The 22,611-nt window shown below is 34.0% G+C and overlaps 4 protein-coding genes across 4 annotated transcripts; 1 reads left to right on the top strand and 3 right to left on the bottom strand.

Annotated features, from left to right (window-relative positions):
• Positions 1–1,048: 1,048 nt before the first annotated feature.
• tank (EI24 domain-containing protein tank) lies at positions 1,049–4,319 on the top strand. The gene is made up of 6 exons (XM_014349018.2): positions 1,049–1,520; positions 1,827–2,005; positions 2,094–2,358; positions 2,570–2,913; positions 3,002–3,076; positions 3,147–4,319. Exons 1-6 carry the CDS (start codon positions 1,506–1,508, stop codon positions 3,232–3,234), a joined length of 966 nt encoding a protein of 321 aa, XP_014204504.1. The 5' UTR covers positions 1,049–1,505; the 3' UTR covers positions 3,235–4,319.
• Positions 4,320–4,378: 59 nt separating this feature from the next.
• On the bottom strand, positions 4,379–5,832 carry LOC106636629 (transforming growth factor beta regulator 1). The gene is made up of 5 exons (XM_014349049.2): positions 5,618–5,832; positions 5,323–5,551; positions 4,972–5,248; positions 4,679–4,898; positions 4,379–4,614 (listed from the first exon to the last, which is right to left on the bottom strand). The coding sequence occupies exons 1-5, from the start codon at positions 5,738–5,740 to the stop codon at positions 4,450–4,452; spliced, it is 1,014 nt and encodes a 337-aa protein (XP_014204535.2). The 5' UTR covers positions 5,741–5,832; the 3' UTR covers positions 4,379–4,449.
• A 194-nt stretch (positions 5,833–6,026) lies between these two features.
• Positions 6,027–11,261, bottom strand: LOC106636583 (phospholipase ABHD3-like). Its single transcript, XM_014348996.2, has 7 exons — positions 10,802–11,261; positions 8,151–8,320; positions 7,847–8,057; positions 7,414–7,526; positions 7,100–7,331; positions 6,827–6,992; positions 6,027–6,745 (listed from the first exon to the last, which is right to left on the bottom strand). The coding sequence occupies exons 1-7, from the start codon at positions 10,922–10,924 to the stop codon at positions 6,561–6,563; spliced, it is 1,200 nt and encodes a 399-aa protein (XP_014204482.1). The 5' UTR covers positions 10,925–11,261; the 3' UTR covers positions 6,027–6,560.
• A 3,070-nt stretch (positions 11,262–14,331) lies between these two features.
• LOC106640477 (phospholipase ABHD3-like) lies at positions 14,332–20,691 on the bottom strand. Its single transcript, XM_089592703.1, has 7 exons — positions 20,334–20,691; positions 18,157–18,326; positions 17,663–17,873; positions 16,895–17,007; positions 16,045–16,288; positions 15,691–15,856; positions 14,332–15,067 (listed from the first exon to the last, which is right to left on the bottom strand). Exons 1-7 carry the CDS (start codon positions 20,436–20,438, stop codon positions 14,883–14,885), a joined length of 1,194 nt encoding a protein of 397 aa, XP_089448829.1. The 5' UTR covers positions 20,439–20,691; the 3' UTR covers positions 14,332–14,882.
• Positions 20,692–22,611: the final 1,920 nt, after the last annotated feature.

Below are 22,611 nucleotides of genomic sequence, written 5' to 3' on the forward strand. Positions count from 1 at the left end.
TTTTTTTTTTAATTCAGCCCTAGGATTATTTCACTGTTTTTATTTATTGATTGATCAAATGTTAAATAAATTTCTGTCTCAGTTTCCAACAGCATTATGAAAAAATGTTAACAATTTCAAAGTTTTGGTGATAAAGTTTATTTCATAGAATTCTAAGAACATTTTTTAAAAATAATTCGAATAAACTTTCGAGAAAACAAGAAAGAAAAATTTAACAAAACGACGTATTTTTCCTCAGTAGCGCAAATGTGCTTAAACAATATTGTTCTGGATTACTTACCTGTTTGTATGTAGGTTCATTGAAAAATGTGCATAAATAGTGTCAAAAAATGCGTTACATAAGGGATCATCTTGTTTTTATTTATCATGAATAAAAAAATACCAAAATGTTTAATAACCTCGACATTAGTGAAAAATCACGCAATACGTATAATACCTACGACTTAGAGCTCATAGAAATTTCCGCATAATATATATATATGTAGGGTGAAAATTTAAAGTCCAAATAAACTTTGTTCTACACGTAACGGGAATAACCAATGAAAGCCATCACGGGCTCTCATTGGTCCATTTCGGAGTTGTGTTTCGCACCACGTGATTCCAGCTTCAGGCCGCGGTCACAATACGGAACCGCTTAAGCCCATGAGACTGATAAATATATGAGATCTCTCTCACACTCGTGGACTTGAGTGGTTGCGAATTGTGGATTGCGGGACCATTTTCAAAAATTTTAGTACAAATTGCACATTTATATCTGTATTTGGATTAAAATTCAGTTCAGATCAGCTAATCAAAAAAATGTGACGTCGATGTCATAGCACTTCTTCGACGGTCACTGCAAGCAGAAGCACTAGCTCTACAGAAAGCAGAAATGTAGAATGGCCCTCATACTCACATACTCATAACATTCGCTAATACGTACGAGCATTAGGTATACACACACACATATTTAAATTTAAAGTTTCCAATTTTCTCGTAATCTCCTTCTCCTTCAATCCTTGTGACTTTGTAATAATTGTATCAATTGTATGTGAGTAGGTTAGTACATCAGTTACGTTGTGTACACTTGTTATTGGGCAATAACCACAGCAACAAGGGATGGTGATGATGAAGGACGAGGGGGGTGAACGAACAACAGCTGGTGCTTTGTTGTGCTATAGTTTTTTTATACTACGAAGTGGCTAAAATATATCAATACGGCCTTTATACCTATAGCCATTAGTGTAATCCAAGTTTCCAAGTGCAGAGAGAAAACTGTCCAACGCATACAAGTTATGCACGATAGCTGCTCGTACTGCTCGTAGTGCCAAGCCAAGAAACAAACCAGAAAGGTGCTCTCTGTTGCTATTGCTACTACTTTCATTCTTTTCCTAGCGGAAGATGCGCATCAGTGCACACGCGGACAGCATAACACCATCATCATCACCTTCATCATTACTTCATCCACATCGTCGTCGTCGTCGTCGTCTTTGTTGTTACTAGTCCATAGGATACAGTTTCACAAGATGCGGGGATTAAAGGTGAGTGATTCAATACGTTAGAGTATTTTTTTATTGTTTTTTTTTTTTCATTTGAAAAGACAAAGAGAAAAAGGGTCATCATTGCCGTCGCCGTAGAGATATTTTTGGGCTATCGAGTATTTCGCTTTTTGGGTACATAATTCATTACCCTGGCCACTCTCCAACTGGCATATTCATCAAATTCGTTCGTTTCGGAGCACATGCTTCTTTACTTCTCTCTCTCTTTTTGCTCTCAGTAGTGTCTAATTTCGTTTATCACTGCAGTCACTGCAGCTAAACTATACTATTTATTTGCATCAAACACAGAGTTTTGTGCTGCCCATGTTCCAAGGCTTGGTGGACAGTCTACGAGGCGCCGTTGTCATATTGACCATAGACAAGGAGATCAATGAAAGACTGAAGAAATCGCCGACGAGGACGGACCCTCGCAGGCGCTCCGACAACAATCATGGAAGTAGCCCAGCAAAATTACCTAAGAATCAAAGGTCAGCCAACCAGACATTTCGTACAACCAAGGGAGAGTTTCGGATGTTCACGATTTTTTTGATGATCATTTTTCTTTTAATGTTACAGAGAATCCCAGGTGCTCAAAAGGACGTTCCAATGCATGGTTTTAAACTTTAGCGTCTGCTTTCTTGGCATTATTTTCGTTAATTACATGTTGTTGCCCATCGTCATGCTTTTTATCAAACAATTCGCCTCTCTGTGCAGTTTTTCGGATAACACTGGTGAAACAATGTGGTCCTTTGTTCAACCAGTTGTGACCGTTATAATCGACGTACTATGGTTACTTCCAATGTTTTTATTAAGTAGAATAGTCAACGCTCTATGGTTTCAGGTAATTATACTCAATTCATGATTTATTTATCACATATCAGTTCATATACATACATTAATGAGTCAGCAAAATACCCGCAACCACGTTTTTTCGTACGATAAGTTTCCGTATCTTACTCGTATGATAAATTGTAAAACTGTTTCTTGTAGAGATTACACAACATACAATATCTAATGACTGACATTTGAAATGGATAAATAATTTTCTATAGGATATTGCTGACAGTGCGTACAGATATCGCCAAGGAAGGCCTATGCTTTTGTCAAGTGTAAGCAAACTCATTGCAGATATGTTGTTTAGTTTTGCTGTGCAAATACTATTCGTGGCCCAAGCTTTCATCATATCGATGCTGCCGCTGTCTCCCATTGGTGAGATTCTTCAGTTCATTCACCTGTGCCTTCTTTACTCCCTTTATGCCTTTGAGTATAAATGGTTCAACATGGGCTGGGAATTGCACAGAAGGCTTGAATTCATTGAAAACAATTGGCCCTACTTTGTTGGATTTGGCTTGCCTATGACAGTAGCTACTAGGATGCATCCATCTATATTTGTGAAGTAAATAAATGTTTTTCTCTGTTTTTTGATGTTTAACGCGCAGAATACACTTATTACATATTGTTATAATCGTGGTATACTTTCACAGCGGCTGTGTTTTTGCCATTTTCTTTCCGATTTCCATTGTAAGTGGAAATGAAGCTGAACCTGTTACACTCGATGCGTATGTACATTTTTCTTACTACAAAATTGAGTTAATAAAACCATCTCATTACTTATTTTGTTTTTTTCAGAGAGTATCCACTAAGACTGTTTTCACCAGTAGTTGCAGTGGCAAACACCGTGACCAACAGATATATTGGCGCATCAAAAAGACGGTGACAAAAACACGGCTTAAGCGATCAGGAGAAAAATACCAATGAGAAAATAGACTCTTGAATAACGCACTTAAGTGCGATAACTTTTCATCGAATTTTTTTACATAAATCATAAAGATAACTGAACGAAAACAGTTAAATGAAGTGTGATTTATATCGTAAGCTTTATGTCAATGTAAATACGCAACAATCGAACTGATAATATATGTTCATATATAAATCATGTATACGAGTGTAAAATTTAAAATTACGCCCGTCGCTAAACGAACATGAGCGCTAATATAAGTCAAATAGCATTACGATTCAATTGTGGATGGAATATGATCTTTATTTCCGGGATTATTTGGGTTATTACTTTTTAAAAAGATTTTGAAGATAAAATCGTGTTGACAAATATTATTTTATAAGGGCAAACTCACCTACTTAACTCTTTAGTTGCTTAGTATTTTCATTTGCTGCCATTACTACGTTTTTTTTATTACACAGGTACCATATTATTGTTGTACCTGTGTAATGGACAAATAAATGATGAGGCAGCCAATGTCAGGAATGTTGTAAATGTTTTTTCAACAAATTAACACATGCATAAACTATGCATAAACAATGTAAAATTTTGAACTGCGTACATCCTAATAATTTTACGAATATAAATATTTCGTAAAAGTATGTAATGCCGAAAAATACTTTTATCAAAGACTTTTTGTTATGCGTTATATTTTGTTACATTGAGAGATTTTTATTTTTTATTTATTTTATAACAATGAAAATCTTGGTTTGGTGGCATAAGGAACTTTTTATGTACATACACACGCTACGGATTTGTAAAATTGAAATTGTAATGATCGTAAAATATCGAAAGTTCCGTTGCAAGAGGCAATATATTTCTCATGCCTTATTGACAAAGTGAGAATACGAGTAAATAATATGTGATAGAATTTTTTCATTAATTGTGACAAATGGCTCTTTGTAAACGAATAATTTTAATTCGATTGAGCAATTGTGCTCATGGAGCTTTTTAAATAGTTATTTTAGACTACTTGAGAAATTTCCTTAAACGGCTGTTTGTAATACTGACCAACTGTAAATATTATTAAGGGACATAATAAATGTTTTATATACTATGGATTGTCTACAAAAATCGTGTCGTTTTATTCGTTGTTCGAATTATGATAAACTTACCTACATAAATTATCAATTAAAATGAAATTATATTTCAAGATTATGAAAGAAGCTCTTGAAAACTTATTAATCCGTGATTTGATGGCTCTTGTTTAATCACAAATGCAGAGGGTAAAGCATAATGCCTGTGCAGAGCTGCAAAACCTAAACTAGGATCTTCTTCTCCAGCTGGATTTGTTTCGGTGATGTCTGAACTTTTGCTAATCTAATTAATACAATAGATCGTTAGAAAGACACAAACATAAAATAAAACATACAAAATTATATACCTCGAATTTTTGTGGCTTGTAGTTGATCAATTTACGTGTGCCTGGTGAGCTTTGGATTAAATTTTGTATTGTTGGATGAGATATACCGAAAAAATCTGCACCCTTTGGAAAAACTGAACTTAAACTTGGTGATATGGTTGCCAATAGCCGTGAATGGCACTCATCTGGGCTTGACCCCACTAGTGGCTGATCCAGATCAGTGTCGGAAACTATTTCAAACCTTATGTCATAAAAAAATCAGATTATTTACTTTATATACTACACGTGACGCTATTTTAAAGTATCGAATTTACCTTGGCTTCATTCCACCATCTAAAATCTTACAAGTATATAAGCTCTTCATCCTAACGTCTTTTAAGCTTGCATATACCCTGGTACTGCAATAACCAACTGGAAATATAAGGTCTTCGGTGTGATACGCTATTCTATCTGTAACAACGTCACCCAGCGAATAAACAGTCAAGTCTCCCAATGAAATTGGAAATATTGGTCTTCCATTGACATCCAAGGGGATCAGCTGTACAACTTTTTTGCTTATCTTGCTAGATCTTTTTGGTTTGCTTTTTGTGTCTGAAAACAAAACGAGTTTTTTTTTCACAGAACTTCATCACTTTGTGCCATCTATGAATATATTATCTACTCACCAGGAGTTTCTACACTACTGCGTTTTTTGGCACTTTTCTTGGGAGTATGGGTGTCGGAGTTTGCCACTGGTGAACTTGAACTTCCCATTTGAGATTTGGCACAAAGAGTCCCGAGATCGACTTCTCCCTGTAGTTGACACAATCTTCTCAAGAGCATGAGTCTCTCTTCTTTGACCACAACAAGATTCTCCTGCATTCTAGACACTTCATCGCAGAGTGCCGAATTTTCCTGCGTATAAGAATAATTATGGAAAAATCATCATGTAAGTTACTATTAAATTTTTAATTAACTTACAACTACAATGTCTTTGATTAGTTTCTTCAATTTTTTGAGTTTATTTTTGTACTTGAGATTTTGTTGATGTTCTCTGTTATTGTAGGCTTCACTGTAATACGTAGTGCCGTAAGAATTTGACATTTCAACCGATCTAGCGTTCGTATCAATAAGGAACGTCGATTTTCTATATTTTTAGTGTTATTTGTTATTACAAAGCCTTTGCTGTTGACACTTTGAGGTTAACATCATATATACAGTGCACATATATTATTCATATATCGATGTCGTCTGCTATGAAAGAGAGGTCGGTAAGCTAATTTTCTGTACTAAGTAATTTCAAGCGCGAAATTCAAAATGTCAAATTCCAAGCAAATAAAATGAAATGAATATTGTCCATGTAAACTTTTCTTTTTCAATCAGATTTTATTCGATAATCATTCACATGAGATTCCTATAGAAAAAGTAACATTTACAAACTAATGAACGCATGGCACTTAATTTCTCGCTATTTATATATCATAATATACTTATATCATACAAATTATTTGACTCTTAGGCACTTTTTTTAATTGTCTAAATACGTATTTATAGTCGACGATACGATACATTACGTGTGTACATTATACGTATAATATAGTGTTGTGTGTGACATTGCAACAAAAACAAAGATCGTTGAACCATGAAAAACAGCAATTGTTGTACATACAACACCAAAAAAGAGAAAAGAAAAGTATCAGTCTCGTTCCGCGTAAACACCATAACCGATGATAAAACTCTTAAATTAACGTCACGAGAGAAAGGGATGGAAAAAAAAAAAAAATCCTTGTGCCACCGTAAAACGCAACATAGTGTGTGTCTCATCAATTACATGTAATAATATTAATATATAAGTACGTAGGTATATATATATATGCATAAAATGAACTCGATAAGACGGTTAAGTGGAGCCAATGCCGAGGCATCAACTGAAGGCCGGGTGTTCCTTGCCTAGGGTGAAAACTGCGGTGAAAAATTGCGACAGCATCTTGCCGATGTACTGCTCCTCTCCGAGGGGCCACACTCCCTCTAAAAACCCAATGTGTCCTCCTCGGGGTGTGACGATTATTGCCACGTTCCTCGAATTCCTGATCTCCTTCAAAGGCGTCACTGAAGTACAAAAGGAAAAAAAAAAAAAAAAAAAGAATGAAAAACAAATCATAATACACACATCTGGTATACCATGCCCACCGTGAAGCGGCTGAAAGGGGTCGTCGGCAGCGCTGAGGCACAGAACGGGTATCTCGATGAGGTGCAACTTGTCGTGGAGGGTGGCGCTCGCGTAGTAGTCGTCGGCGTCCTTGAAGCCAAAGTGCCGGGCGGTGAAGTGTTGGTCGAACTCCCGGACGGTCTGGCACTTTGGAACGGCCGACAAAACAACCGGTTACACCGCGTTCAACGATTCAACCCTTACATATATATATATATATATATATATATATATATATATATATATACCCATACCTTGTAAATTTCATTCAAATCCAAATTGGGAAAGCCCTCCTTGGGCACGTGGCGCCTGAGTATCCTCTGGAGATTGAAGCAGAGGTGCTTGTTGAGTATGAGGTTCAAGTACGGCTTCTCGATGCTCTTGGTGGCCTCGAACAAGTTGAGCGGCACCGAAATTATCAGGGCGGCTCTTAGCTTGCCGATCGCCTTGGTGCCGTACTGGGCGAGGTAGTTCCCCAGCAGTAGGCTATACAAGTCCAAGGGGAATATTCTGATTGATCATCTTTTCGACACCTAGTGTGTCTTAAATTATATTATATGGCATTTACCCGCCCATTGATATTCCGGTCGCGCCGATCGGGACTTGCGGGTGAAGCTCGGAGATGTGGTCGATCACCTCGGCCAAGTCCTCGCAGGCCGATGCGCAGTAAAGTTTTGGCGTCTGAAATTGTTTTTTTTTTTTTTTTTTTTTTTTTTTTCCTTTCGTACGACTCTTGGCTACGTAAACACAATAATGCGCTTCCCCGAAGAAACGAGGCGAACAGTGCAATAAAAAACAATAATCTAAGGCCAGTGCAGTCAAAGTGAATGATGTGAAAAAAAATTCTGGCTCAACTTTCAAACCGAGTCGCAACGGAGGTGGTCCATTAAACTACTTTTCCGTGAACTAAAACTCAGATTTAGAGATTTTCAAACAAATGTATCGCTTGGGGAGCTCGGACCGTAAGATTCAGTTAAAACCACTTTGGAGATTTTTTTTACCTTAATTTTAATGCCACCCATGCCCCTGTAGTTGAACACCACGCACTTGAAGCCCAAACTTTTGGCAGCGTAAATCAGGCACTTGATGTACTCGGCTTGGCTGGCTCCGGTCAATCCGGGCAGGATGATGATCACAGGCGAGGATGGATTCGAATTTTCTTCCGCCCAGTCGAGGGCCACTTCCCCACCGTCCGATAGCGTCAACATTTCTCTGCAGCGGAATTATCGATTGTATATCTCCCTTTTTTTTTTTTTTTTCCTTTTGTTAATACAAAATACAGCTGGTTGACGTCGCGAGCCTTACCTGCGGTACTTCATGCGCGGCATCATTTTCGCGCGCACGACACTCGCGAATATGGTCTGGGCGCGAGCCTCGAAGCACCACAGCGTTGGCCAGAAGCGATTCCTCAAAATCGGCAAATTGTCGGTCAGGAAATCGTAGAAGGGACCTTCGGCGCACACCAGCAGTGGAATCTGCGGACGATGCCACCACGTAATACATAGGTATTGTGTCAATGATGTGGTGACAGGGATAGTCGCGTGAAAATAACGTGACTGATCGCTTTGCTTGCAGATAAACAATGAAAAAAGACGCATTGACTGATGGTATAAATACTCGAAGCGCGCTATCTATCGGTTTTCATCATTTTTTGAGTGTCCGTTACTTTTATGACTTGTTACTTATTACTTTTTGTTTTATTCATTCGTTTATCGTTGTTATAAGCAATTTATTGAAACTTTGCACTAATTTAAGGCCATAACAAATTTTACAATTTAATTCCAGTACATATTTTTGGTTAACGCCCTCTTTTTTTTTAATAACAACTAGATTCTACTCGAAGGTAGAAAAGACAATAAAACCCGTATGTACTATAGCAGAGGAAACGGAACGATGTACGAGAAAAAAAAGTTTAATTCGGGTCGTCAGTTATGAATTATCAAAAAATACTGAGCACGTATTTGTTTATTTATGCATAAATAAAAATTGACACAGATTGAGCAGGTCAAAGAACGGCAGTTGGGGTGCGTGACGATTGTCTTTACACTAATGTAAAGAACCACCGATTGTGATATTATGTTTCCGCTACTCCTGAGTTTTGAAGTGCACGTTTTCATCCGTGTTTGTCAATGAAATAAAGTAAAAAAAATTATTGTTGAAGGAGGAATTTGAGTCTACAGAAAACCAAGAAATCTAATAATTTTTTTTTTTCATTTCAAATAAAATACATTCAAGGGCTTGAGTTGTCCTGACCTCAATAGCGGATAGTTTTACCAAAAATCGAACGAGTTTTATTATTTTTTACAAACCCTTGAATTTCGTGTCGAAATTAATATTTGAAAAATAAATAACTTAAGTATAATGTATTAACTGGGTCGTGCTTGCAAAATTAAGTCAACGGCATATTATGTCTACGATAATTTAAAACTAAATAACAGTAGTAATGAAACTTTTATTTGTTAAAATTATAATAAACGTGTCCTGTTCATTCATTATTTTTTAACATTACTAATCTCTTTCTCAATAAAAACTTATGCAATTTTTAATTGAGCTACGTTTTAGTTTCGGGTGTTTCCCAATTTTCTTATTTTCTCTTACTGATAAGTTATGAATATTTTTTTTTTAATTTATTGAAGCATTAAGCAGTTGCAAAATAAATGAATTTTTATTGATCAATCCAAATTCTAATTGTTATTACTTAAGTTCTAGATAAGATTTACCTATACGTTTGAATAAATTTATTTTAAAAGATTCTAGATTATTTTTTTGTAATTTGTACGCAAATAAATAAATACTTTAATTGCTCGCTGAAAAAAGTTATTAAATTAAAAAAAAAAAATTACTCCAGCCAACTGTTTTATTAAAAAAAAATTAGTGAACGGAGATAAGGTTTCTATTTTTAGAGACAGTACAGACATTTTCAGGGTTCATTTAAGGAGAGATCAAAAGTGCACGCTTATCAGATAAAGTAAATTTTTTTTTTTTCGTTGCGGATGTTATTTTTTACTTTCATCGGTGTTTTCAGTTTAAATCGAATTTCCGGTTGTAACGTGTCCTACTTAAAAACAGTTGAATCATGACAACTTCATTGTGCCAAAGTATTTAGATTAATAAGCTTTTGTTTCGACTTTTTCTCCAATAATATACTTACAAATTGCACAACTCGAAAATTTCGTTAAAAAAATGTTTTAAACTTATCTTTAAAAAAAGAATCGACATCTTGATGAGTCGTATAGAAGATATTTTTCGTAAGTTATTTTGAAGCCTTTTTAAAGATTTTATTTTACATTTACATCCACGCAAATATAGAACCCGAGAAATCAATACCTACGTAAAATCGTTTTCATAACACTTAAGTCTCTGCGTCAAGTATATACACATCTCATAGTGATACTTTTTCAAATCAAATTGAAAGTACATTTTGGTATTGAATTTTCAAAAACTCGAGCGACTTTTTTATTTGAACGACTAATTATTCACTGTTACCTATGAATTATAAAATACTTTCAACCAGAGACCGAATGATTTTTAATTTTTAATTTCTCCGTAATAACGAAATACAACGTATTTGCTTTTGTACAACCACTCATGTTCCACGACTTAAAAAAATGTAACGGCAACGTTCATAAGTAATGAAAAACCACACGTGTGGTCGATATACACACGAAGTACAATTTTTCCAGGTATATACAATCGAAGCGACCTTATTTGGCCGGAAAAAAAGGGCATTGTTTCCTCGTCCCCCGAATAATTAATCAAACACCGTACGCTCGACACAAAAAAGCCACCACTCGATCCATTAAATAAAAAAAAAAAAAAAAAAAATCAATCAAAACCAATTACACTAATGAAGGAAAAAAAAAAAAAAAAACTTCAAGAAAGTCAAACGAGATCGTATGAAAAATCTAAACGTCTGCAAGTGGGGGTTGAATGTTGCAGTGGTAAATATTACTCACTTTGACGACGTCTATGAGATAGTATGCAACGAAACCAAGACCGAGAAGCGCCCCGTAATAGTATTGGGGTAAACAGAGGGCGCACTCGAGGACGTTGAGCGGCATCATCTTTAGGCCCTCCATCACCCACGGCGTGCCCACGTGGCGGCCGTGATGGTCAGTCGCCGTATAATTGTAAAAAATATATGTATATGTATATATGTGTGTGTATATGCGTATTGCACTGCCCTTTTGCCGATATCCCTGATGTACTTTTCAGGCCGATGCAACGCACTCCTCTTCTTTACTTGCGCGCACTAGTTTTTATTATTATTTTTTTTTCGTTTCAAATATTGGTATTTTGTAATTTTTTTACGATGGGGAGCAAAAACAGTCCCCGGAGCGAAAGCTCGTGCCACACGGACAGCTCGGGGCGCTCTGGGGATGACAACTGCGAGCGTACACGAGTATCGACGAGTGTAAAAGAGAGGGTCGCGTATTATACATACAATACTGCAGCTGAGGTACGTGTACCTCTTCGGCGGCTTTTATACGTAGGTGGTGTACCTATACAGTGGCACAAAAGTAAGCCGCACGCGTCTATATAGTAGTGCCCTCCAGGCTATATATATATATATATATAGCCAGCGGGTGTATGTATGTATATTAGCTGCAGACTGCACAACCTTATAACTGTGGAGAAAGTCTCCGTGTGTGAAAATATGTGTGTTGAACTTGGCTTCACGCTCGTCGACGTCGATGCGGCACGCTGCCGATGTTACGTGTATACATATCTATACCATCGAGGGGTGATACGCGAGAAAAGCACGTGTGCGCATCAGCAGTAAGCCCTCCATCTGACGTATGGAGCTTGCAGAGCTTTTCTCTTTGCGGAATAACTATGACGAAGACGACGCTGTGCCCGCGTGGAGATTTTTTGGGAAGGGAAGTGTGTGTGCGTGTGCGTAAGAGAGAGAGAGAGGTGGGTAAGCGGAAATGGATAAGATCATAAATTTCCATTCAATTGGACGAGTCCAGGGTTAAAGGGATCGGTTGTGTTTTATTCGTTGGAGCTTTTTTTTCCAAGTGTTGTACTTTTGTGCAATAAATCCCGTGCACAGAAACTTGCGTACAACGAAAAAAGTGGATAATTTAATGTGTTATAGAAATCGGGATGGGCATCAGGTTTATTTTAAATTTCGTGTGATGGTAAAGGAGAGTTGGTTGTTTCGTTTAAAAAACATAGAACAAAAACAAAAAAGTAATAGTTATTATCAGCTAACAAACATGAAGAAGTCTCGTTTTATAAACCATAAAAAAATGGCTAATGGTGGTTCAGTTTGGATGAACCATTCGCTTGGTTATTTAATGGTGTACAAATTAGTTACAATGAAAAATTTTATTTGGTAAATCTAATCATTATTTTTACTGCAAAATTTTTGGTGTATCCCGCAGTTTTGATGTTTTTTTTTTTTTTTAATAATAATAAATTTTGCAAATATATGGTACTTAAATCTAATTTTTTTTTTACGTATACAATCACAATTAAATATTTCAAGTTAAAAATATTTAAATTTTTTTTATGAAATGAGTTTTTCGAAAGGGTTTCAATGGCATAATTCTGCAATAATGGCATTATTTTTAGGTGCATTGTACTGCTAAGATGTATTTTTGTTTAATTTTTCTCTTTAATTTTTACATACTGTTCAACTAAGGTATCACAAGATTTTATGAAGTACGTTAATGCACACTGACTTTTAGCATAAATATTTCGTACTGATATTATAATTTAAAAAAAAATTATAAAAACAAAAAATTATTCAAGATTTGTTTATGATACTCAATGACCTTATAATATATAATCGTTGATAGATGAAGAGCTCCAAATACAATTGTTTTTTTTAATTTTTCATCATTTTAACTTAATACTTCAGAAAAAGTTTAGCTTCACGATGGATGAAGAAAGGGGTACCGTTAAAATATAATTAAAAAATGACGAAAGCTTGACATAAGTAAAAGTATTTGAGGAAAACTTAAAGTCCATTGAATAAATTAAACCATATTTTTTTAAAATTTTTAATTAAACGTTACACTTTTACGTACGCGTACACGTATGTGTATAATTTACCTGAACATTCTGGATGATGGTAGTACATGCACATGAGGGTTTTGAATACATTCGATTTATCTATGAAAATATATTAGAAAGGAATAAAGTAATAAGAACACGAGGAAATATTTTAATTAAATAATAGATAAATATCAACCTTTTTCAACTTCTTTTAAAAATATGGTTTAATAAAGTATTTTAATGTTAAAAACAATCACTAAACATTTCTTTATAACGCGTCTAATTAATAATTCTTTTAACTAACACCTTTGTTTTTTGAAAAAAAATTAAAGTTCATCTAAAAATACCTTTTCTTACCGTTGTCTTGTAAAATAGCTCTAAGGTTCAACTTGACCTGCTCTTGACAGTTCTGTTTTTAGAAAAATGCTAATGAGACTCTTAATGGTCGTGTGTGCTGCCGCATGTTATACTTATTTCAAAGAAGTGAGCTTTCGTATTATATAGACTAAACATCAGTAAGGAAAACCAGATATACTTTTTGTGTAAATTGTACATAAAAAAAAAAAAGGGATACGAACAATAAAGTTTTGTTCTTTTATTTTTCAATAAATGTCATTATTTTAATAAAAAAATATTTTCTTTGCTGAAGAAATGAATTTTTTCTTATACAACAGAGGCTAATTTAATTTTAAATTAAATATTTGCAAACTCACCATTTGAAACTGAAAAATAGTGGTATGTGTGATTAATGTATACATGATGTATGCATTAAATCATTAAATAAACAAAACAGATAAGATGTTATCTAGATAACAAAATAGTAAGTACAGGTTCCGTATTATGTGGTATCCATCAACACAAATATTAATTCATTAATTCATAAAAGAAAGCAGCATAATCAACCAGAGTCACGAAAATAGAATTGAAAAAAAAAAAAAAAACTACAAATTTCAGTAAGAGATAAAACTTTGAGCCGTAGGTGTGAGTTGTAACACTCGTGATACCACGATTTTTATTTTGCGCAAGATCCACCTTAATTTACCTCTGAATTATTGTGCAATGATTATGTTGAGCTGAGGCTGAAAAAGACAGTTTGAGATTGAAAATTTTTTTTCTATATTGTAATACATGTAAAAATAAATTTGAGAAAAACAATTTATAATTACTTTTATGCGTGTATGTGAACGCAAGTAAAGATGGTAAAATAAGTTACAAGTCTCAAGCATCACAATAATTTATTTTTAAATTATAATTTGATTTAAATATCAGTAATTATTTTACATTTTTATGTACAGATAATAATAATTTTAATTAAAAATACTTGTTACACAACCGTATATATGATATAATTCTGTGGTAAAAAATTTATGCTCTTTATTAACTGTCAAGAAATTGTATTATTTAGGATTTTTAGAAAATATTCATTACGTAAAAAAACAAAAAGAAATTGTACTTGCAAAATAAATTGTTTTTGAGTATATTTTTTTCTTAAAAAGGATTTATTGAATAACTTTTTAGTTATAATTTTTTACATAACTTTACAAGTTCAACAACTTAGTATATAAACATTATTATGATCATTATTATGACCAGTTTTTTTATAAGAATGTAACCTCTTAACAATTATTAAGAAAATAAGGAATGTGAGTTTTCTAGTTTATGAAAGAAAAAAATTGTTATTAGGCACTTTAATTTATGCTCGCAGACAAAAATTCTACAGATATTTACAAAATCGGCACACTAAACATTTGTTACTACACAACAGAATTTAATAAATTTTAAAATTAATAATATGCAAAAGTGATAAAAAAAACAGTGTAAAAATCTTTAAATATTACATTAGTTAATAATTAGGTACGAATGCATTAGTACAAAAATCTTGGTAGGAGGGAATAATCGAGTTGCGTATATATGTATGACTAAATGTACGTTTCAAAATCAAGTAAAAACGCATACTGGATAGTATTAAATTTTTTTTGTACAAATTCGGCAAGGTGAGCCAAGAGAGAAGAGGTGTAGATTGATTTTAATTTAGTAGAAGGCTGGATGGTCCTGACCAATTGTAAAAACTGCTGTAAAAAATTGAGCGAACACCTTTCCCATGTACTGTTCTTCTCTTACTGGCCAGATACCTTCAAGAAAACCTATATGTCCTCCTCGAGATGTCACGATCATTGCGACATTCTTGGTGTCTTTGACTTCTTTTAGTGGTATTGCTGAAAAAGTTTTTTTTTTTTATTTATTGTTTATAATTAGTATTTTTGGTGCGATAATTTTCGTCTGGCGATAAGCTAATTTACTTAACTCAAAGAAAATAATGAAATTTATACAAAAAAAAAAATAAATAAAAGTTAATATGACAAAGGGTGAATTTTATCGCTATAAATTTTTTTATGGTGGTCTTTCCGAAAATCTTGAAATATATTAGTATTGGAGTCATTATTTGGGATATTTAAGGCATATTAAATATTAAATGAAAATATTAAGCTTCAAGAATAAATTATTGTACAGAAAAATATTTATTGCTATTCTAACTATTTATTTTTTTGGGTAAATTACTCTTAGAATATAATAGATATAATTCACTGAAGCTTGATAATTGAAATAGAACAAAAAAAAAAAAAAAAAAATGTCATACGTTTTTACTGGTAGGACGATTTGTAAAAAATTCAAAGCTAGTAAATTTTTAACCCTAACGCCTTTTTTTAGCGTTTGAACGTGTCAGATCGACGATGAGGTTTCCTACAATGAATATTTAATCCCAAAGTCAAGTTCTGACAGCTCTTGGAAAGTCGATGGTAAAAGTTTTTTTTTTTCGAACAAAAGTCTTCGGGGTTACCTTCCAGCGGCTGAAATGGGTCATCCGCAGCACTGAGACAGAGAAGAGGAACTTCCACTCGGTGTAATTTATCGTGAAGAGTGGCTGTTGAATAATAATCCTGAACGTCCTTGTAGCCAAAGTGCCTTGACGTAAAGTATTCATCGAATTCGCGAACCGTTGTACTCTATATAAAAAAAAAAAATTTTATGATCACTGCGTTTATTTATTCTTTTTTTGTGTTCCTTTCCCCCTTTTTTTTTGTTACGTACAGCTCTGTTAAACTTTATATCCCTCTGTTTTAGAATTTACATAGTTACCTCTTACTGCTGTTAAACAAGAAAGAAAAAATTCTCAGTTCTACAAAACACTCACCTTCAATGCTGTTTCGATATCCAAACCCTTGCCCAGCTGTTCCCTTATTTCGTCGTCCATGTGTCGTGTCACATTTTTCCGAAGACTATCGCAAAGATGCCAGTTTAGCATCAGATTCAAGTATGGCTTTTCGATGCTTTTCGTCGCTTCGAACACGTTCCAGGGCACGGATATGGCGAGACCGGCTTTTAGTTTGCCGATGGCGGCTCTTCCCTTCTGGATCAAGTAGTTGCCAAGTATCAACCTGTCACGATAAGTAATACGTTTAGTTTACACCCGTATTTTATTTCTATATCAGATTAAAACTGAGGTATACAATTATTGATTAAGATGTTTTTATCTCAACTGCCTCTCTATTCGATTACTGAGCTGTTTCTAATTATTTTTATACCCAAGATAAATATTAATTTTTTAGCGTTCGAGTTGTGTTTTAGCGTTTCGTTGTTTTAACATTAAGACGGAAAAAAAATTTTTTATTTCAAAAGACCAGATTCTTATTTTCAGATAGTGTAAAAATATTAAGTAAATACGAAAAAATTAAGAAATCTACAACAAATGTCATAAATCAGTAAGCTTCTCTTTGTTCCGCAGTTGTAATCAAAAATATATTTCAAATAATGTGAATTAAAACCTTATTGCTTGAATTTATTTACTAGAATTATCCAACAACACATTTGAAAATAACACGGTGTAACTTGATTTTTTTTTTTCAATTTGAACCATATTATTTTTAAACATGAATAAAATTAACGTTTTATCAATATGAGGTATTAAAATCGGCATTTCTCCGGTATCACTAATAAGCTATGAGCAGAGAAATAAAGTTTAAATAATTATATACGCCACGTACCCTCCCATTGAAATACCTGTGGCTGCAATGGGCATGTTTGGGTGGAGCCGGTGCACGTGCTCGATGACTTCGTTCAAGTCCTCGCAGTTGGAAGCACAGTACAATCTTGGTGTCTGTAATAAGGTATCCTTTATTTAACATACATATTGCGTCCATACATATTTTTATACACGGTGTGACAGTTTTTTATCTACGTATATTATGTTGGTTTTTCCTACTAACTTTCAATTGTTTTAATTGCTCACGTTTATTAATATCTACTAGAGTGTGGTGATTGATTTCATGTAATAACTCAATAATATACATTTATAAGTATTTTTATTTTTAAGTTTCAGTTATTGATAAATGTTCTAAGATATAAAAAAAAGGGTTTAGATGTTCAATAGGACAATTAATTTTAATTGCCTAATTTTCGTTAATAGTCACATAATTAATGGTAAAATTATCCAAGTGGAAAGTTACTGAATCGTATATCCCCCATGAGAAGTGGAACTTTACACAATAATATTTTGTTTAAATATAAATTTTAAAACTGATTGTTGTGAAAGTTTCCAAGAAAAATGAGTAGTCTACTATTAATACGACAAATAATAGAGTTTCCACTTGCATAACGTCAAGATAATAATTGGGATCGACCACATAGCGCCATTGCCATGTATGTAAATCTCCTTGAAGTGGCTAGCTTTTTTATCCTGAAAAAACTCTGAGGTACCGAGAAACGGCTTTGTGGGGTCGATCCCAACACAACTGTGTGCAAAAAATCTGTACCTTTAATTTCACGCCACCTAATCCTCTGTTGTTAAATATAACGCATTTGATGCCGACATTTTTAGCCGCGTAGACTAGACATTTTATGTATTCTGCATGACTTGCTCCGGTTAAACCGGGCAATATTATCATGATTGGCGAAGTTGGACAACAATTTTGCTCGGCCCAGTCAAGGGCCACTTCACCGCCATCTGATAGAATCAAAATTTCCCTGCAACGATTATTTTATCATTTTTTAATTCACATATTTTTACATACTATGTTCGATATTGTCGAGATGCAATCATAAATGAATTAAATATGAGTCTTTCTATTGACGTTATGCAGACGAATTTAAAAATCAAAAACTGCTTTAGCAATCAAAGTCAAATTTTATACGTTTGAATGATATAAACGCAATGTGAGTTAATCTCTAAGGATATTTTTTAATACTTTTTTTTTATGTATTATTTCTTGATCCATATTGTTATCAAATAAAACAAAGTTCAACACACCTGCGGTATTTTATGTACGGCCACAATCGTGACCGAAGTAAGTTCGCAAAAACAGTCTGAGCTCTGCTTTCAAAACACCATAATGTGGGCCAAAATTTGTCTTTGAGAATCGGCACATTATCATTTATGAAATCCAAAAATGGCCCTTTAGCACAATAAACTTGTGGTGCCTGTAATGTAAAGAAAAAATATAATTAATCGCACAGTGTATGTAGTAACATGCCGTTAATTAAAAAAAAACTTTTTACCCTTATAACACGATTCTATTAACGTAACAGTTTTACTTTATTTTATAAATAGACCATTATTTATTGATTAGCATTTTTTTTATACAGTCAGAGCTAAAAAAAAAAAAAAAAATTCTGCATACAAATTATAATTTTTAGACATGGATATTGACATTTTATGACTCGACAATGTACGCATGCTACACGCGAGTTGATCGTGCACGTGTTGGCTACCGTAACTTGTGATGTATAAGAAGTATTCCGCACACAAACTTCATATATCATGAAACTTTTTTTTTTATACGCAATTTACAAATTCATATTTTTGTTTTGAAGAAGTAGACAAAAGTAGACAGAAGTATGACAATATTTGACAACATTAAATAAATCAGGAGTATGATTACATACACACACTTATGAATTTTGGTAAATTTAGTTATATGTTAGTTTGAGAATTTCTAATAAAATGGTTTATAAACAAACAACCAATGACATTCTGAATTCATATTAAGCTAAAAAATAAAAAAAAAGTTTTTAATAATGTGTAAGAGTGTTTGTTCGAAAAATATTTCTAAATACCTAGAAAAACAAATTGTTCATCGTTTAAAGACGCTTCATTCGTATTTTTTGAGGAATAGGTCACGTAACGCATGCGCCAGGCGCTCTCCGCTTCTGTTAGAATGTGCTTTAAAAGAGTGCCATGAACGTGAACGCTACTGAGGTCAAATTAATAGAAATAAATATAGAGACATGACGGTATATTATGTCACGCACGAGACTCTTCTATTGTGCTGCCTTTTAATAGTCTATCCGCAAAACGTACCCATAAATTGTAACCGCATGTTGAACCGAGCGTTAATCTTATACATTAAGCGTTACGTGTATACACACATTCAAAACATGTATGAGCGAAGGTAAACGAGATACATACTTAATTTATTGAGAAAAAATAATTATCAAGTCAAATTACGGATTAAAATTTTTTAACTCTCACATTGTTGGAAACCATGTAAGAAATTAAGTTGCGATTACTCAGTACATTTGCATGTCAACTCTAATAAATAAGATCGGCTGCGAAGATTCAGCCGATCTTTTCCCAATAATACATATTTGTCATCACTGTTTTTAATAAAATTTTGAATTAAAGAATAGAAAGGTCTACAACTTGAAACACGTTGCACGAGTTTGACAAGAACAAAAATGTCGTTGCGGAACTTTGATTGCATAAAAATTAATTTTTACTAATTATGCTGATAATGTCGTTTTTTTTTTTATGACGAAATAAATTGTTGCAGTAACGAAGTTTATCATTTCAACGTGAACTTCGAAACAAAAATACAGCAACTGGAATGACAATATATTACATTGACGGTTTTTCCGGAAAGTATATGCTAATCTACATTTAATTATTGAGGTGAGTTTCACAACGTTTGGCAGCAGAGATGCTATAAATATTTTGTAACACCTACGAGTGACCGATATTTACTAAGGCATTTTGTTACTTCCGTCCTCTGTAGATTTTTTTCTTTTTACATCAGTCAAGGGTCGACATGCTCTGAAACTCATTTTCCTTACAATTCGTCCAAAAGTCCTCTCGTTACGTGTAAAAAAAACTAACGTATTTTAACGTATTATTACAAACAAACACATACAATACACGTCGCGCTGTATTAAAATTCAAGTCAAGATTGTCTCATAGCACGTAATGCAACATATTCCTCGAGTCACTCTGTCAAGTCAGCATGTATATTTAAAAACCAACCGCAATATCTCACTAACCGCGAAGAGAGAGAGAGAGAGAGAGAGATAAACACGTCACAGGCACCCGTTTCTTTCGTATAGATACACACATAAAACGTGCAAAAGAGATGAGGGAGACAGTCCGCTGCAGTGACTCATTATTACAGAGGTGTCCTTGTCTTATTCTGTAAGTATGTATGCGTTACGCACCTTGACAACTTCGAAGAGGTAGTAAACGCAGAAACCGAGACCGAAAAGCGCGCCGTAGTAAAGCTTCGGTATGCAGAGGGCGCTTTCCAGCATGTCTAGTATCATGATGATAATAAAGCTCTCCTGGTCACGCGAATCACAGCCCGTGGGGCAAGGTATTCGTTTACAAAAACGTGCACATGTGTGAAATGTATGATAAGACTACATATATCCTATCTTTACGAAAAAAATATAAAAAGTAGAAAAAATAAAATTGCTAGTGGGCAAGGCTATCGAAGACACTTTAAAATGGTGTCACAGGTCGCGCCAACACTTGAATTGTACTGCTGCGGTGTGGCACAGCTCTTCTAACGATGCCGTCGCTCACCGCGTTACGACTGAGGCAGACTGAGGCTGCGGCGCTGGTTAGTATATAGTAGATAAGTATCAGTGATGTGGGCGTACTATCACTATATCTATAGAAACTTACAGAGAGTCATACATGAAATACGAGACTGTTACGATCAGATAGACGTGATCAGTTGTATATTTCGAGTTTAATGATGCAAAAGGACAGGCTTACGTCACGTGTTATCTTCTGCACCAGCTGTTGCTTTTTATTTTGTCCTTTCTCTTCCCAAAATGACAGCTCAGTTTTTTTTTCTTTTATTCAAAAGCAACACGGAAACAAAATGTTCTAATCTCTACAGTACATTGCTTAATATTGTATATTTATGGTATCACGCGTCTAAAATACCCAGTTTCAGTTTTTGTGGAAAACTTGGTGTACACGAAACTTAACGCGATAAGGAGCATCTTGATAGTCGATATTTTGTTGTTTTCGGAAAAGGAGGAACTGTCAAATTATTTTTCTCATTTTTACATGTTTTCTTGTTTTCTTTCAATATTAATTCACTAAATTTTAATTTCAGAAACAGCAAAACCTGTCATTCTTAAAAAATTGATTTACAACGCTTCTTCTTATTTTAAAAAGCGTCTCTTCCGTACAAATTAAATTCTATTGGCTTGTCCCACAGTATTTATATAAATCATGCTCGTGAATAAATATTCCGTATACTACAATATAACGTGCAGTCGATGAGCTGGATAGGTCTACATCTATATTAGGGAGATTACCCAAATACAAATCCATCTGTACAACCACCTATTGTCATTATCAGCTTGTCTACAACAAATAATCATAATCTGAGGTACAAACATTCATGCGATTACATGATCAACAATAAAAATATGTATGTATATGTGAAAATCTTTGAAAAATCGTGAGATAGAGAAAATTAAAATTTGAAACTGTTTTGCGTGGCATAGCGTCACAATTAAAAAATCCATGTCTTGTGAATGAAACGTGATATCTTAAGAGTTTTCGATTGCTTTTCAAACAAATATTACTCCAAGCCAAGTTATAGGCGAAATAGAAGGACCATCATTTTGGCACAAAAGACAAATTTTGAATTTTATACACGTCAACAATCTTCTGAAAATGTCTTCATCGAAGGTAAAAGAAATAGTATAGTCCGTTGCTGAGGACAGAGACCACACCTAAATATAATGGATGTTTCAAGCCAACACCTTTACTTCCAATTGCAGTTATCTCTTGTAACGGGTTTTTCAGATATTTCAATATCTATATGGCGTAGCAAGTCATAACATTCTCTTCGTTATGTAACCAAATCAGTTGATAGTTCCATACTCAGTCACCTGTATCGAAAAATTCGAATATGACTTATGCGCACACGTGCGAGTTGCATGCCAAATTATACTTGTAAGATCTCCGGTGATTCTTCTGTTTGCGCTCATCTAACTCTACGCTAATCTCAAGGTAAATGTTTCTTTGATCAAAGATCTTACTTTATTTATCATCGCAAGCCGAAGGTGAAAACTAAATAGAAGAAAAAAGTCGTAAAAAGCAACTTTTTTTTAAATTAAAGATATTATTACATATTTTCATCAGTATAATATTTACACGTAAGTTATGCGCACGAAAAGTTATATTTAATAATATATGTACTTTGATTACATATTGAATTTCTCAAAGTTTTTCAATCTGTAGGTTTTCCATAGTCGTAAATAATTCTTTTATGTATCAATACTTGATATTATGGAAATCATTTTTATTTGCGTTATTTATTTATCTTAATTCTGTTTTTCCCGTTATATTTTATCATTTGGTAACATAAAATAATTGAAGTTGAGCGCAGTTAAGAATTATAAAACCCGACATCTATAAAGAAGAGAATGAACTGCGCTCGTCAAATGATACAGTACCGACAGCGCGGCT

Source organism: Copidosoma floridanum, unplaced genomic scaffold (genome assembly GCF_036245765.1).
Source record: "Copidosoma floridanum isolate Cflo_tuat_1 unplaced genomic scaffold, Cflo_Japanese_pri ptg000019l, whole genome shotgun sequence".
Taxonomy (NCBI): Eukaryota; Metazoa; Arthropoda; class Insecta; order Hymenoptera; family Encyrtidae; genus Copidosoma; species Copidosoma floridanum.

Bases quoted from the DNA above. Each gene is read 5' to 3' on its own strand.
- tank (XM_014349018.2), top strand. The intron at 2,359-2,569 runs GTAATTATACTC...AATTTTCTATAG, and splicing joins TCAACGCTCTATGGTTTCAG to GATATTGCTGACAGTGCGTA. The intron at 2,914-3,001 runs GTAAATAAATGT...ATACTTTCACAG, and splicing joins CATCCATCTATATTTGTGAA to CGGCTGTGTTTTTGCCATTT.
- LOC106636629 (XM_014349049.2), bottom strand. From the start codon at position 5,740: ATGTCAAATTCTTACGGCACTACGTATTACAGTGAAGCCTACAATAAC. The intron at 5,552-5,617 runs GTAAGTTAATTA...TCTTATACGCAG, and splicing joins TAATCAAAGACATTGTAGTT to GAAAATTCGGCACTCTGCGA. The intron at 5,249-5,322 runs GTGAGTAGATAA...TTTTGTTTTCAG, and splicing joins CAGTAGTGTAGAAACTCCTG to ACACAAAAAGCAAACCAAAA.
- LOC106636583 (XM_014348996.2), bottom strand. From the start codon at position 10,924: ATGGAGGGCCTAAAGATGATGCCGCTCAACGTCCTCGAGTGCGCCCTC. The intron at 8,321-10,801 runs GTGAGTAATATT...CATCGTCCGCAG, and splicing joins ATCTCATAGACGTCGTCAAA to ATTCCACTGCTGGTGTGCGC. The intron at 7,332-7,413 runs GTAAATGCCATA...GGACTTGTATAG, and splicing joins ACCGGAATATCAATGGGCGG to CCTACTGCTGGGGAACTACC.
- LOC106640477 (XM_089592703.1), bottom strand. From the start codon at position 20,438: ATGATACTAGACATGCTGGAAAGCGCCCTCTGCATACCGAAGCTTTAC. The intron at 18,327-20,333 runs GTGCGTAACGCA...TTTACATTACAG, and splicing joins ACCTCTTCGAAGTTGTCAAG to GCACCACAAGTTTATTGTGC. The intron at 16,289-16,894 runs GTACGTGGCGTA...TTATCGTGACAG, and splicing joins ACAGGTATTTCAATGGGAGG to GTTGATACTTGGCAACTACT.